At 43.8% G+C, this 16,438-nt stretch overlaps 1 protein-coding gene across 2 annotated transcripts in view; it reads right to left on the bottom strand.

The window, feature by feature from the left end:
- Positions 1-4,259: 4,259 nt before the first annotated feature.
- actr5 (actin related protein 5) overlaps positions 4,260-16,438 on the bottom strand; it is a 50,183-nt gene continuing 38,004 nt past the window's right edge. Inside the window, exons 8-9 of one of the 2 annotated variants that reach the window (XM_070895107.1) lie at positions 13,381-13,513; positions 4,260-5,507 (exon numbers count right to left, since the gene is read on the bottom strand). In XM_070895107.1, coding sequence (XP_070751208.1) covers positions 5,322-5,507; positions 13,381-13,513 — 319 coding nt within the window. In that variant the 3' untranslated portion in view covers positions 4,260-5,321. Of the gene's footprint in view, positions 5,575-13,380; positions 13,514-16,438 lie in introns of both variants that reach the window. The other variant, XM_070895108.1, reaches the window with a different exon arrangement.

Here is a 16,438-nt window from a genome sequence, read left to right as displayed (position 1 = left end):
CAAAATATCGCCCGAAAAACAGGTAGCTATGTTTCCACTTTGATTGCCAAGAAGATCGCCAAAATTATAGCCCACACAAGGCCCATCCCAAGTTTCGGCACCTAGCATGCACTTCGCTGGGCCGATGTAAGGCCCAAAAGAGTGCTGAGAAATAGTTGCTTTTTCTGGGCCTAAGAGAAGGAAAATGGGCACTACGGACACCATTTTGACTTCAATGGAAGGGTGGAGGATTAGTTGTGATTTAATTAGAGAGTAGTTGTACTCAGAATATTGGGACAGGGAATATAAATAGGTATTATTACGTTATTTTTAGTAAATAGGTTTTATATAATAGAATTTACTGAGAGCTGTAATTTTTCATTAGGTATTATGTTATTTTTAGTAAATAGGTTTTATATAATAGAATTTATTAGGTGGTTTTATATATATTTTATATATTGAATTTATTAAATAGCTTTTATATAGTGAAGTTATTTTACTGATATTGTTGGTGCCTATCAAACTAACTGGTAAACAGCGTATCGAGTACAGAGAGTGCAGAGTGTAGTGATTAGATATGGTTGAGAGATTATTAAAATCACAGATCAGCACGCTACACACAGCTGCATTTGACAGGTGACTGAAGCTCTTTACGCTTATGGAGGGACTCCATGAGCTTCACAATGACCAGGGAGGCACAGACCGTGAGTACTTTTCGGTTTCCATAGAATAGCAGACTTCCCCAAGGTGCAGGGAGCAATATACTGTACGCACATTGCCCTCAAAGCACCCTGAAATAACGCGGAGGTCTTTCGTAACAGAAAGGGGTTCCACTCGCAAAATGTGGACATTTCAGATGTTGATTTACAGTTAGGGTTAATCAATAGTTTCAACTGCTTGGGGTATCCTTTAGGTCTTGCCTGCAATGGCCTATCATCAGAATTTATGCTTATTTTATAAAGTTTAGTGTTACTAAAGTACTCGTATATTAAAAGAACAAATATGGAATAACATCTGTATAGTTGATAACTAATGTAACTAAGAGAGAAGACACACACAATTTATTGAATTAAAGACATTTTTTTTTAATTAACAAAAACGAGAATAAAAATTGAAAAACTATCCCTCTAACCCCCCACCAACCCACCCTTCCCTCAAATACACAAAAATCTTAACAATTAACAATTAACAACTAACAAAAGTAACAAACAGGAACAAGAACAATTGAACAAACTTTGTGAAAAAAAACGCCCCCCTCCCTACCTGCGGCCACGTTTCCCTCCAGGTCCTGTCCCACCCCGTGTTCGTACCCCACCTGCCTGTTTTGGTCTCCGCAGACCGACACCAAGACGTTGTGCAGAGTGGGATGGCAAGACTTCCTGCCGTGGTGGAGGTGACGGAGCGGAAGTGGAAGCCTGAAGCTCCACTTCCGAGTCGGGAGGAACTGTGCCCGCCGTACTCGCTTGCATGCTCGGGGTCTTATTGCGAGCAAACACGGCACCTTGGGGTGCAGCGCCGTGTCCAGCCAGCAACGCATGCCGTGGGGCATTGGTTGCGGCTGTCGACTGCCGAATGGCCTCCAAGGTCTCCCTTGCAGTCTGTGCTTGCTCGGAAGACCAGTTGGAGAGAAATTTGTGCAGAACTCCCTTCAGGATGCTGGAAACTGGCTCCAGTTCACGGAGAACTGGCTCCAGTTCGCAGAGAATCCCGCGAACCCCTGGATAAGGTTGCGATCGTCTCCCTGCACAGAGAAATCAAGCTCTCTGTCTGGCCCACCATGGCAGGCGATTGCTCGCCACGCTGACCGGATCTCCGTGGGGTCGGCGTTTGCAAAATGACGCGCCTTGGCATCGCCACCTGCACACCGCTTGGTCCCGGTGCTTCTTCCATCTCAATCGAGATGGCTGCAGGTTGTTCCCCCGCCACCCCCCCCACAAAAAAAATCTCTTCCTCCTGCTCTTTCTCCTGCGAGCTGCTTGAGGAGTCTATCACATTGTGAGATGTCTCTGCTACCGAGCACTGCTCAACGGACAACTCATAACAATACATATCAATATACTTCAATATCAATATTTCAATAACCCAAAACATTGTAATATTTTGCAAAACCACATATCCACAAGGGTTCATCAGGGTTAACATGGCTTCATTCGTAGATCAGACTGCATCTAAATTATTGAATTATAATTGCCTAACATGAAATGCGTAACTACAATATTTTTCGAATGTATTTAGTAATGTTGGACACATTGCACCTTTCCCATTACTCACTAGACTCAAGGGTGGGCTCGGCCAAGCCATGAGTTGTGACCGAACAGCTTTCAAGCCCCACCAAGGCCACCGCAAGCTCCTCGTATGAATTAAGTGTGTGCACTGTCGCGGAGCCGCCACCCGTCCGCCGTTGCTCTGCGAGGTTCATACTTATCTTTTTCTGTAAATGACCATTTAACATTGCACGGCATAAGCTACTGTACTTGACAATAAACATCGAAGACTGATTTAAATGTTCAATTATTACATAACATCGTAGTGCATATGAATAATTTTTAATATCATTCTAATTATAAACAGCAAGTAAATAATACATATGTATGATTTTTTAAAAATATCTTTAAAATATTAAAATGCAACTTACTCTGGTAACTGCATATGAATAATTTTTAATACTATAACATGCAACTTAGTATTAGGGTGAATAAATGTAATTGTTAATGTAATTTTATTTTTAATTTAATGTAGTTTTTAAATTAATGCTATTACTTCACATTATAAATAAATAACATTGAGGATTTTGTTTGCAATTTATAAACATCAAGTAGGTAATACATAATAATTTATAAACATTAAGTAAATAATACGTGATTTTAAATATGACTTTTAAATATGTTTGGAAGACTACTTACTCTGGCAGCTGCCAGCAGGCTGTTCCATCTCTTGCGGCACTGGTCAGCCGTCCGCACCTCATTTGATGCCGATGTGACATCGGCAATCTCCAGCCAGATCCGCCTATAGGCATGGGGTGGAGGTGTCCCACGGTCACCCCATGTCAAGTCCTCCCACCTTGTAGAAACGACGTTTACAAGGGCCTTGTTGGCTTCCTCACTAAAGGCTTTTGCCCTTTGCCTCTCCATCTCCCTTGTTTTTGGTATTTCCATTGTTGATTGTTAAAGCAAATGGGCAAAATAGCAACTACTTCCTCTCTGCTTCCTTGATGCCTCTCTCCTTCTCTCTCTCCTGCCCTCCCCATCATTCTGAGCATGTGCAATGACCCATGAACTCTCCAAACGCGGCAAAAGAAAATCGACCCCAAAAGAAATCCCACACATGCGCACAATAGCATTGCTAGGGAAGCTTTTTTTTTGGACTTCCATTTGACTTCCTCTTTTTTTGGGCGCTCGTGAGATCGCTGAGAAATCAGATTGCCCATTTGACATTGCTGGGGTAAGGCCGAGTGGAAAATTGCAAAAAAAAAGGGCCTTATGTCGGCGATCAGCACGGGCGATACATCACACATCGCTGGAATAAGGCCCATTTTTTGGGGCCTTAGCCACCTAGTGGAAAATCTTTGTAACTCTCCCTCCCAGTCCATTAAAATCGACCTTCACCTGCCTTCCTCAAAAAGCCCATCTTCCACCCATCCTTCCTCTCTAACTATTGTCCAATCGCTAATTGCCTTTTCTTTTCTAAGATCTCTATGGCAACCGTTAAGAGTACTAAGCATCTCATAAGTTAGAGAATGGAAAATCAAGTCAGTGTTTCAGCCCTTGGGTTACTCTCTGGAAAAATATGTTTGTAGTAACTCGCTGTCTGGGCATGAGGAATTGCTACTTGGGAACCAACATACAAAATGTACCCCAGAGAAAGCCAGTGCTGTTGAGAAAAATGAGAAGAAAAAAAGAAACATTTACAAAACACTGGTTCGGCCTCAACTGGAGTACTGTGTCCTCAATTCTGGGCACCGCACTTTAGGAAGGATGTGAAGGCCTTAGAGAGGGTGCAGAAAAGATTTACGAGAATGGTTCCAGGGATGAGGGGCTTCAGATACGTGGATAGACTGGAGAAGCTGGGGTTGTTCTCCTTCGAGCAGAGAAGGTTGAGAGGAGATTTGATAGGGGTGTTGAAAATCATAAGGGGTCCAGACAGAGTAGATAGAGAGAAACTGTTCCTGTTGGCGGAAGGGTCGAGAACCAGAGGACATAGATTTAAGGTGATTGGCAGAAGAACCAAAGGCGACATGAGGAAAAACCTTTTTACGCAGCGAGTGGTTAGGATCTGGCATGCACTGTCTGAAAGGGTGGTGGAGGAAGATTCAATCACGGCTTTCAAAAGGAAATTGGATACGTACCTGAAGGAAAAATTTGCAGGGCTATGGGGAAAGGGCGGGGGAGTGGGACTAGCTGAGGTGCTCTTGCAGAGAGCCGGCATGGGCTCGACGGGCCGAATGGCCTCCTTCTGTGCTTTACCCATTCTATAAATTAAAAAGCAACCTATTTTGATGCATGAAATGAACAGAACCATAAATATTTGGACTTGCACTCCACGTAAGCATTGCTGAATAGGAACATTTTTGTGATGTTGATAGTTCTGTAAAGGTTTACGATATTATGCATTTTACAAAGAGGGATTACTACAGTAAATTATATTCAAAATGGGAGGTGAATCTTAGCAAAATAACTAAAGCATGCCTTTTGCTTTGAAGTGTGGGTATGAAGCTCCACTTTCCCCATCTTTAAATGTGATGGGATCTCGCTACATGTATGTTGAACCTACAGAACCGTGCCCAAGAGTTACAGATAAAAAATCATTGCCATTGCTGAACAATTTTGTAAGCAATTAAACGTTCATGAATGGCAGTGTGAGCTTGTGGCTCGTGAATCACGACGCGGGGTTAAGGGGAGGAAGAGTATCCCAGGCTTCAGTGCCAGAGACACCCATGGTGAAAACGCGCTCGGATTGAGCTGGGTGAGTTTCATCCGTTCTTGGCCCTTGTTGCGACAAACGGCAATAGTGAAGACTTTCATCCCACGAGATAGGGGGAAAAAAAACCACGATCATATCAATTTTTTAATCCTGCTCAAACTACATCTCCTCTTGTTTGGTCTTAGGAGTAGCCCTGAATCATGGAACGTCTCACAATCCTGAATAGATGATGATGTACTGGAGGTAGACAACTTGCATGAGGAGAACAGTAACATAAAAAAACCCATTTATTTTGTACACTCTCCAATATACTCAAAAGTTTGAATCTTTCAATCAATTCAAAATAAATGTCCTTCTTTTTTCCTGCAAAAGAAACGTTAAGAGCTGACTCTGTCCCAGAATCCTTTGGCATGTCAATGCACTTAAGTTGGTTTTGTAAGGCTCATTGGCACGTAAACATTTGAAGCAGCATTTTCACTTAAGTACTCTCCTCCCTTCTCTTCATAGTCAGCCAAAGTTATCCAGCCCTCAGCTCGATCCTTGTACTCAACAGCCCAATCACGTGCGCCAAACCAGCAATCCAGAACAGGGTTGGAAGCCATGGTCACCTGAAAGACACGAGGGCCCCATATCAACACACATCATTTCTGTGTGTTAATCCCAGTACAGAGCTGTCTTAAAGGAGAAAGGTAACGTTATAAGTACAATTATTAAGAAAGATTTGGATTTATATAGCGCCTTTCACGACCACTGCACATCTCAAAACACTTTAGTCAATGAAGTACTTTTGGAGTGTAGTCACTGTTGTAATGTAGGAAACGCGGCAACCAATTTGCACACAAGCAAGCTCCCACAAATAGCAACGTGATAACGATCAGATAATCTGGGTTTTTTTTGTTATGTTGATTTGAGAGATAAATATTGGCCAGGACACCGGAGATAACTTCCCTGCTCTTCTTCGAAATAGTACTATGGGCTCTTTTATGTCCACCTGAGAGCAGAAGGGGCTTCGGTTTAATGCCTCATCCGAAAGACGACACATCCAATAGTGCAGCGCTCTCTCAACATTGCACTGGAGTGTCAGCCTAGAATATTTGTGTTCAAATCCCTGGAGTGGGACTTGAATCCACAACCTTCTGACTCAGAAGCGAGTGCTACCCACTGAGCCACGGCTGACATGGTGATATTGGGTCACCTCCATGGAATTAGTTTCCAGAAGATAAAATCGAACTTGGATGTCCCAAGTGTTTGAGATGATCTCTTTTTACTTGTAAAGACTTGGGTTCCAAACTTGCCCATAATAATGGAACAGAAGCCTCATCCCTCCATTTGTTAGGCTTATTAGAAGAAAGGAGTCTGACACCACTTTCTAGTTGTGCCTCATAAGTCAACAACACATTGGCAAGCTCAATCATACCTAGGAGTGGTCGATGCAGAGATTGAGTGCAATTATTGTAGAACTGTTCCATTCCCAAGTACTAGCACAAAAAAAATCAACAAAAAATTGAGCTCAGTTATACCACAATCAGAAGTTCAATGCATTGTGCCACAAAGGACACATATATGTTCCTGGTCTCAATCATGCTAAAGGGATCACTCAAAAACCTGGCCACATCACGGTAGGAAGGCGATGAGTGGGAAAAATGGCGTTCCAACAGCAAGGAAGGAGGAGAACGTGTTATCCTAAGATGCTCTCATGATTTTCTGGTGGCCACCTATACAGACATAGGCATAGCTCTTGAAGCCTGTTCTCTCGGCTGGTGAAAATGCATAGCATGGGGAATCCAGATAAAAGGGCAGCATCATCCTCTGTGGCGATCCACATACCTTCCACTTTTATTCTGTAAATACTGACCAAGCTCTGTAGGATACTTGGTGGCCAATCATAGAAATAAACGCAAGTGATTGGCTAGTCCCAACTGTTCTTTTTCACCACAGCCACTGTCTCTGAACCTCGCTTATCCCCCTTAGTAACTCAAAGTCTACAGTTCCCATGCAATCCATGCCCCATCCTGCTCAACTTTAATGAAACTAGAGTAAGGACAACTTTTCTGTAAACAAAAAGAAAAACCTGAGAAGGTACGTGAAGTGTTAATGCCGAGAAGGGAGTTACAATTTATTTATTATTTATAATTAAATATAATTCCTATTTACAATATACATCAATGATTTAGATGAAGGAAGTGAGTGTAATATCTGCAAGTTTGCAGATTACACTAAGCTGGGAGGCGATGTGAGCTGTGAGGAGGATGCTAAGAGGCTGCAGGGTGACTTGGACGGGTTAGGTGAGTGGGCAAATGCATGGCAGATGCAGTATGATGTGGATAAATGTGAGGTTATCCACTTTAGTGGCAAAAACATGAAGGCAGAATATTATCTGAATGGTGGCAGATTAGGAAAAACGGAGGTGCAACGAGACCTGGGTGTCATGGTAAGTCAGTCATTGAAAGTTGGCATGCAGGTACAGCAGGCGGTGAAGAAGGCAAATGGCATGTTGGCCTTCATAGCTAGGGGATTTGAGTATACGAGCAGGGAGGTCTCAATGCAGTTGTACAGGGCCTTGGTGAGGCCTCACCTGGAATATTGTGTTCAGTTTTGGTCTCCTAATCTGAGGAAGGACGTTCTTGCTAATGAGGGAGTGCAGCGAAGGTTCACCAGACTGATTACCAGGATGGCAGGACTGACATATGAGGAGAGACTGGATCGACTGAGCCTGTATTCACTGGAGTTTAGAAGAATGAGAGGGGATCTCATAGAAACATATAAAATTCTGACGGGACTAGACGGGTTAGATGCAGGAAGAATGTTTCCGATGTTGGGGAAGTCCAGAACCAGGGGTCACAGTCTAAAGATAAGGGGTAAGCCATTTAGGACCGAGATGAGGAGAAGCTTCTTCACTCAGAGAATTGTTAACCTGTGGAATTCTCTACCGCAGAAAGTTGTTGATGCCAGTTCGTTAGATATATTCAAGAGGGAGTTAGATATGGCCCTGACTGCTAAAGGGATCAAGGGGTATGGAGAGAAAGCAGGAAAGGGGTACTGAGGTGAATGATCAGCCATGATCTTATTGAATGGTGGTGTAGGCTCGAAGGGTCGAATGGCCTACTTCTGCACCTATTTTCTGTTTCTATGTTACTGTGTAAAGATATTGTACTATGTGTCATAGCAAGGAGACTAATAGTTAAACATGGAGTTAAAAGTCTACATTGAGCCTATTTTAAAAGTACAGTACTGTTTAAAAATGAGCAACATTTAGAAACAGGTTAAAGGTTTGTGTCCAGTGGTTGGAATGACTTATGTTCCTCCTCAGGTCCAAACACAGGAAAAGTATTCCCTTTTGTTAATAAAAAAGGCAAACATAAAAGCAGCAGGTATACATCACACCAATATCCTTAGGAATGGTGGTGATTAATTGCTGCTTAGCCTATGAAACAGGGGTGTGTGATGGCTGGCAATCCATTTCATCCTGTGAAGATAGTTATTATCAGAGTGTTAAGTTATTCATACCATTGTGGTCCCATAGTGTCAATACAAATATACAATCTCATTTAACTCTTCAAAGGAGGAGCAGGAAGTTCTCCCAGTGGCCTGGCCAACATGGCACCTTCAATCAATACCATCAAAATCAAATTAACTGGTCATTCATCTCACCTGCTGTTTGTAGGACCTTCCTGTATGCAAATTGATCTCGTCTGCCGTCCGGACACGCCATGGCGTACCACCTTGCCGTCCGGAGGAGGCAGGGGTCCCCGATGGAGTGCACTCGACACAGGAGTCCTCCAACTATTTATCGGGGACTTGGCCTGGAGGGTGGTGCACGGAGCAGTCCCATGCAATAAATTTTTAAGCCGGTTCATGGGCTCCCAGGCCGCCTGCAATTTCTGCGGTCTGGAAGAATCCGTGTTCCATGTTTTTATTGAATGCACGAGGTTGCAGCCCCTGTTCCATTATTTAAAGGGGCTGCTCCTCAATTTCTGGCTGCACTTCAGTCCCACACTCCTGATCTTTGGGCACCCTGTGCGGAGGGGAGCGGGTAGGTCCGAGGGCCTCCTCGTAGGACTGCTCCTGGGCACGGCCAAGGGTGCCATCAGCCGGTCCAGGCAGCGGGCGTGGTCGTTCAGCCTGACTGCCTGCCTCTCTTCCGCGCCTATATCCGGGCCAGGGTGTCCCTAGAGATGGAGCACGCGGTGTCCACCGGTACGCTCGCAGCCTTCCGCGAAAGGTGGGCGCCGGAGGGACTGAAGTGCATCATCACCCCCGGCAACCAAATTTTAATTTGATTTTATGTTTTAAAGTTTAATTTGTTTTAATTGCCGGGTTTTAGTGTACCCCCTCCCCTTTTATAGGGGGCACTTGTAAATTATATGATTTTAATGCCCCCAAAAATAATCACAAAAAACCCCCACAAAAAAAATCACAAAAATTTTTTTTTAAAAAGAGGTCAGTTAAGTGTCTGGAGTGTCCCCCAGATCGGGAGGCACTCGATCTAATGTTTATTTTGTCTCCCCAAAAGAGTTGTATGCAAATTGGTTGCCAACTTTGCCTCCATAACGGTGACTGTTCCTCAAAAATATTTAATTGGCTGCAAAGTGCAAGCAAGTTCTTTCTTTCTCATGTACAACAGTCAAAGGGAATAATTAACCACAATAATAAAAACAGAAAATACTGGAAATCTCAGTAGGTCTGGCAGCATCTGTGGAGAGAAAAAAACAGAGTTAACGTTTCAGGTTGATGACCCTTCCTCAGAACTGGAACAGGTCACAGACCTGAAACGTTAACTCTGTTTCTCTCTCCACAGACGCTACCTGACCTGCTGAGTATTTCCAGCATTTTCTGCTTTTATTTCAGATTTCCAGCATTCGCAGTATTTTGCTTTTGTAGTAATTTAGAGCAGGGAATGGGATGTGAGTGGTAGCTCCAATGTAAAGCTAAAACCAGCACAGGTACGATGGCCTCCTTCTGCCAATGATCTATGAATAATAACTTAGATTAAATACACTTAGATCGGAGCCAAATGCACACGAACATTTTTTGAAGAGTGGACTTCAGGTGAAGCCAAGTACCTCTGGATTTGACTATAGATTATATACACACATATTATCCATTATTCCAGAATGGGTTTTCAGACCTATGCCAGTTAGTGAAAATCCATTAAAATTGTCAGATCTGTGGATGTCTGAAAAAGTACAGGTGAATTAAAAAAAATTAGGGCTCATGGGATTGGGGGTAATATACTAGCATGGATTGAGAATTGATTAACGGACAGAAAACAGAGTAGGGATAAACGGGTAATTTTCCGGTTGGCAGGCTGTAACTAGTGGGGTGCCGCAAGGATTGGTGCTTGGGCCCCAGCTATTCACAATCTATATCAATGATTTGGATGAGGGAACCAAACGTAAAATATCCAAGTTTGCTGATGATACAAAGCTAGGTGGGAATGTAAGTTGTGAGGAGGATGCAAATAGGCCTCAAGGGGATATAGACAGGCGAAGTGAGTGGGAACGAACATGGCAAATGGAATATCAAGTGGAGAAATGTGAAAAATAGAAAAGCAGAGTATTTTTTAAATGGTGAGAAATTGGGAAATGTTGGTGTTCAGAGGGACCTGGATGTCCTTGTACACGAATCACTGAAAGTTAACATGCAGGTACAACAAGCATTTAAGAAAGCAAATGGTATGTTGGCCTTTATTACAAGAGGATTTGAGTATCAGAGTAAAGATGTCTTACTGCAATTATACAGGGCCCTGATGTCACTGTACCTTGAGTATTGTGTACAGTTTTGGTCTCCTTATGTAAGGAAGGATATACTTGCCATAGAGGGAGTGCAGCGAAGGTTCACCAGACTGATTCCTGGGATGGGGGAATTGAGCAGACTAGGCCTATATTCTCTAGAGTTTAGAAGAATGAGAGGTGATCTCATTGAAACAGATTCTTACAGGGTTTGACAGGGTAGATGCAGGGAAGATGTTTCCCCTGGCTGAGGAGTCCAGAACCAAGGGTCACAGAATAAGAGGTCGGCCATTTAGGACTGAAATGAAGAGAAATTTCTTTACTGAGAGCGTGCTGAATCTTTGGAATCCTCTACCCCAGAGGGCTGTGAAGGCTCAGTCATTGAGTATATTCACGACGGAGACCGATATATTTTTGGATATTAAGGGAATCAAGGGATATGGGGGACAGTGCAGGAAAGTGGAGTTTAGGTCAAAGATCAGCCATGATCTTACTGAATGGCGAAGCAGGCTTGAGGGGCCGAATGGCCTATTCCTGCTCCTAATTCTTATGTTCTTATGAATTCTCCAGTAATGTATACAAGGCCCCTTAGTCTCCACGCTAATCAAAGATTCATTTTTATTTTACTTTTTCCAATACAGGCAAGCTGAAAAACAAAATAATACAGGTTGAACCTCCCTTATCCAGAACTCCCTTATCCAGAACTCCCTTATCCAGCACCATTCCCGGCCACCGGGTGGCACATGCGCAGAACTCCGACATAAACAAATTGAAGTCCTTCCTCGCTGCCGACTCTCACAATCGCTGACCTGACCCCGCGATCCACCAAGCCACCCCCCTCCCCCTCCCCCCCCCCCATGATATCTCTGCAGCAATCCCAGCCCCAAGCCAGCCAGCCCCGATATCCCCTTGCTCAATACCCGTACCATCCAATTTAACAAGACCTCCCCTCAACTGGAAAAATCCCTTATCCAGAGCAGGCCAGGACCCGAGGGTTTCTGATAAGGGAAATTCAACCTGTACAACAGTTCACAAATGTGCGTTTATTTTTAATCCTTCGTGCTTTCCTTCTTATTCTTTGTAGCTCTTCCCTACCCCACTGACTAGTTAAAAGGCAGAATTAATTTTTGATAAACTTCTGAATGATAAGCTTTTGAAAATCAAGTCATTGAATTAAAAAGACTTGTATTGATATAGCCCCTTTCACGACCACTGGACATACAATAGTGCTTTACAGCCAATTAGGTACTTTTTGAAGTGTAGTCACTGTTGTAATGTCGGAAGCGCGACCGCCAATGTTGCGCACAGCAAGCTCCCACAAACAGAATATGATAATGACCAGATAATCTGTTTTAGTGATATTGGTTGAGGGATAAATATTGGCCAGGACACCACGGAGAACTCCCCCTGCTCTTCTTCAAAATAGTGCTATGGGATCTTTCACGTCCACCCAAGAGAGCAGACGGCACCTCTGGCAGTGCAGCACTCCCTCAGCACTGCTCTGGAGTGTCAGCCTAGATTTTTGTGCTCAAGTCCCTGGAGTGGGACTTGAACCCACAACCTTCTGACTCAGAGGCGAGTGAGCTACTCATTGAGTCACTGGCTGACACCAATTATTATTAAGACCAATTAGTTATCTGAAATGAAAACTGCTATAGCAAGAGAAAGTAGAAGGTGACATTCTGAAAGAGGAGCAGTAGCTAGTGGAGAGTCAGAGGTCTGTTTTGTATCCTTTGCTTTAGGCACCATTCATAAATTATCTGAAGGAAGGTCCTTCTAGCATTTCTTTGAAATGTGCTAATGCCAACAGGCCAAGCGCCCAGTGAACTAGTCGAAGTGAGGATAATTTTTAAATGGTGAGAAACTTTTAAATGTTGGTGTTCAGAGAGATTTGGGAGTCCTTGCGCAAGAAACACAGAAAGCTAGCGTGCAGATACAGCAAGCAATAAGGAAGGCAAATGGCATGTTGCCCTTTATTGAAATGGGGTTGGAGTATAAGAGTAAGGAAGTCTTGCTACATTTGTACAGGGCCTTGGTGTGACCACACCTGGAGTACTGTGCACAGTTTTTGTCTCCTTATCTAGGGAAGGATATACTTGCCTTGGAGGCGGTGCAACAAAGGTTCACTAGATTGATTCCTGGGATGAGAGGTCTATGTTATGATGAGAGATTGTGTAGAATGGACCTATACTCTCTGGAGTTTAGAATAATGAGAGGTGATCTCATTGAAACATGCAAGATTCTGAGGGGGATCTGAGGCAGATGCTAAAAGGTTGTTTCCCCTGGCTGGAGTGTCTAGAACTAGGGGGCAGTCTCAGGATAAGGGGTTGCCCATTTAAGACAGAGATGAGGAAGAATTTCTTCACTCAGAGGTTTAAGAATCTTTGGAATTGTCTGCCCCAGAGGGCTGTAGATGCTGAGTCTCTGAATATATTCAAGGCTGAGATAGATAAATTATTGGAGTCTAGGGAAATCAAGGGATATAGAGCTCGGGCAGGAAAGTGGAGTTGCGGTGCATCTTCAGCCATGATCTTATTGAATGGCGGAGCAGGCTCAAAGGGCCGTATGGCCTGCCCCTGATCCTATTTCTTATGTTCAAAGGATTCATCTTTTCCCCTGTTTACAGTCAGAAACGCAGCACTGCCTTAACTAGCTGTCTCCTTTTTCATAGTTGTCTGTTGCTGTCATTGCTGTCTCTCCCTGTCCCTCCCCCCACATCCAAATGAACACCGCTTTGAATTCGGAGTACCTGAAAAGAGGATTGAAATGGCCTCATGGCAAGTAGCTCCCTCTCCATCCGGGTCTTCATCCCAGGATATAGGATGTTTCCACCAGTAAGGAATACATTTTGTACAAGTTCATCCTGCTGCTCCTTCGGATATCTACAGAATTAAAGCAAACTTATTTTTAGAAAATAACCCCCAAAAAAGTTTGCCCATTTCTATACATTTTTCCAGCTCTTCTGCAGCCCACCCCATCCATGGCCATGCCACACACAACATGGGCAGTGGGAGGTGTTGGCAGAACACCTGCTCCTGGGCTTCTACCAAGGTGGCTCTGGAGCCAGCCACCAGAAGGTATACTTGGGTTGACTCACCTTGCACCGTGTCCCCCTCTACCCTGCCCAACCGTATCTCAACTCCTTTGACAGTGTGGCTCAGACCAGGAACTCATCATGTGGGGAATCACAGTGACCATCTTAAGTTGTAGAATTATATGCCCCTCATCAGTGAGACCAGACTTTCCTGTTTCAGCTGCATATTAATGCACATCACAGACATGAAAAGCCAACATTTTTACCCGCTGCGCTGTCCAGGCCTTTGTGGAGATATTTTAGCTCTTATGCCCGTATATAAGATTCTGAGGGGGATTGACAGGGTTGATGCTGAGAGATTGCTTCCCCTGGCTGGAGAGTCTAGAACTAGGGGTCGGCCATTTAAGATAGAGATGAGGAGGAATTTCTTCACTCAGAGGGTTGTGAATCTTTGGAATTATCTGCTCAAAGAACTGTGGATGTTCAGTTGTTGAGTACCTTCACGGTTGAGATTGATAGATTTTTGGACTCTGGGGGATATGGGGATCGGGCGGGAAAGTGGAGTTGAGGTAGGTCAGCCATGATCTTATTGAATAGCGGAGCAGGCTCAAGAGGCCAAATGGCCTACTCCTGCTCCTAAACATAGAAAATAGGTGCAGGAGTAGGCCATTCGGCCCTTCGAGAATGTACCGCCATTCAATAAGACCATGGCTGATCGTTCACCTCAGTAGCCCTTTCCTGCTTTCTCTCCATACCCCTTGATCCCTTTAGCCATAAGGGTCATATCTAACTCCCTCTTGAATATATCCAATGAACTGGCATCAATAACTCTCTGCAGTAGGGAATTCCACAGGTTAACAACTCTCTGAGTGAGGAAGTTTCTCCTCATCTCAGTCCTAAATGGCTTACCTCTTATCCTTAGACTGTGTCCCCTGGTTCTGGACTTCCCCAACATCGGGAACATTCTTCCTGCATCTAACCTGTCCAGTCCCGTCAGAGTTTTATAAGTTTCTATGAGATCCCCTCTCATCCTTCTAAACTCCAGTGAATACAGGCCCAGTCGATCCAGTCTCTCCTCATATGTCAGTCCTGCCATCCCGGGAATCAATCTGGTGAACCTTCGCTGCATTCCCTCAATAGCAAGAACGTCCTTCCTCAGATTAGGAGAACAAAACTGAACACAATATTCCAGGTGAATTCTCACCAAGACCCTGTACAACTGCAGTAAGACCTCCCTGCTCTTATACTCAAATCCCCTAGCTACGAAGTCCAACATACCATTTGCCTTCTTCACCGTCTGCTGTACCTGCATGCCAACTTTCAATGACTGATGTACCATGACACCCAGGTCTCATTGCATCTCCCCTTTTCCCAATCTGCCGCCATTCAGATAATATTCTGCCTTTATGTTTTTGCCACCAAAGTGGATAACCTTACATTTATACACATTATACTGCATCTGCCATGCATTTGCCCACTCACCTAACCTATCCAAGTCGCCCTGCAGCCTCTTAGCATCCTCCTCACAGCTCACACCACCATCCAGCTTAGTGTCATCTGCAAACTTGGAGATATTACACTCAATTCCTTCATCTAAATCATTAATGTATATTGTAAATAGCTGGAGTCCTAGCACCGAGCCCTGCGACACCCCACTAGTCACTGCCTGCCATTCTGAAAAGGACCCATTTATCCCGACTCTCTGCTTCTTGTCTGCCAACCAGTTCTCTATCCATGTCAGTACATTACCCCCAATACCATGTGCTTTAATTTTACACACGAATCTTTTGTGTGGGACCTTGTCAAAAGCCTTTTGAAAGTCCAAATACACCACATCCACTGGTTCTCCCTTGTCCACTCTACCAGTTACATCCTCAAAAAATTCTAGAAGATTTGTCAAGCATGACTTCCCTTTCATAAATCCATGCTGACCTGGACCAATCCTGTCACCGCTTTCCAAATGCGCTGCTATTTCATCTTTAATAATTGATTCCAACATTTTCCCCACTACTGATGTCAGGCTAACTGGTCTATAATTACCTGTTTTCTCTCTCCCTCCTTTCTTAAAAACTGGTGTTACATTAGCTACCCTCCAGTCCATAGGAACTGATCCAGAGTCGATAGACTGTTGGAAAATGATCACCAATGCATCCACTATTTCTAGGGCCACTTCCTTAAGTACTCTGGAATGCAGACTATCAGGCCCCGGGGATTTATCAGCCTTCAATCCCATCAATTTCCCTAACACAATTTCCCGCCTAATAAGGATATCCTTCAGTTCCTCCTGCTTACTAGTCCCTTGGTCCCCTAGTATTTCCGGAAGGTTATTTGTGTCTTCCTTCGTGAGGACAGAACCAAAGTATTTGTTCAACTGGTCTGCCATTTCTTTGTTCCCCATTATAAATTCACCTGAATCTGACTACAAGGGACCTAAGTGTGTCTTCACTAATCTTTTTCTCTTCACATATCTATAGAAACTTTTGCAGTCAGTTTTTATGTTCCCAGCAAGCTTCCTCTCATACTCTCTTTTCCCCCTTTGTCCTCCTCTTGCTGAATTATAAAATTCTCCCAGTCCTCAAGTTTGCTACTTTTTCTGGCAAATTTATATGCCTCTTCCTTGGATTTAACACAATCCTTAATTTTCCTTGTTAGCCACGGTTGAGCCACCTTCCCCGTTTTATTTTTACTCCATGACCGGGATGTACAATTGCTGAAGTTCTTCCATGTGATCTTTAAATGTCTGCCATTGCCTATCTACCATCAACCCTTTAAG

Source organism: Pristiophorus japonicus, chromosome 12, assembly GCF_044704955.1.
Source record: "Pristiophorus japonicus isolate sPriJap1 chromosome 12, sPriJap1.hap1, whole genome shotgun sequence".
NCBI lineage: Eukaryota > Metazoa > Chordata > Chondrichthyes > Pristiophoridae > Pristiophorus > Pristiophorus japonicus.
Note: the sequence above shows the minus strand (reverse complement) of the source record. Positions and strands in the feature narration are given on the sequence as shown.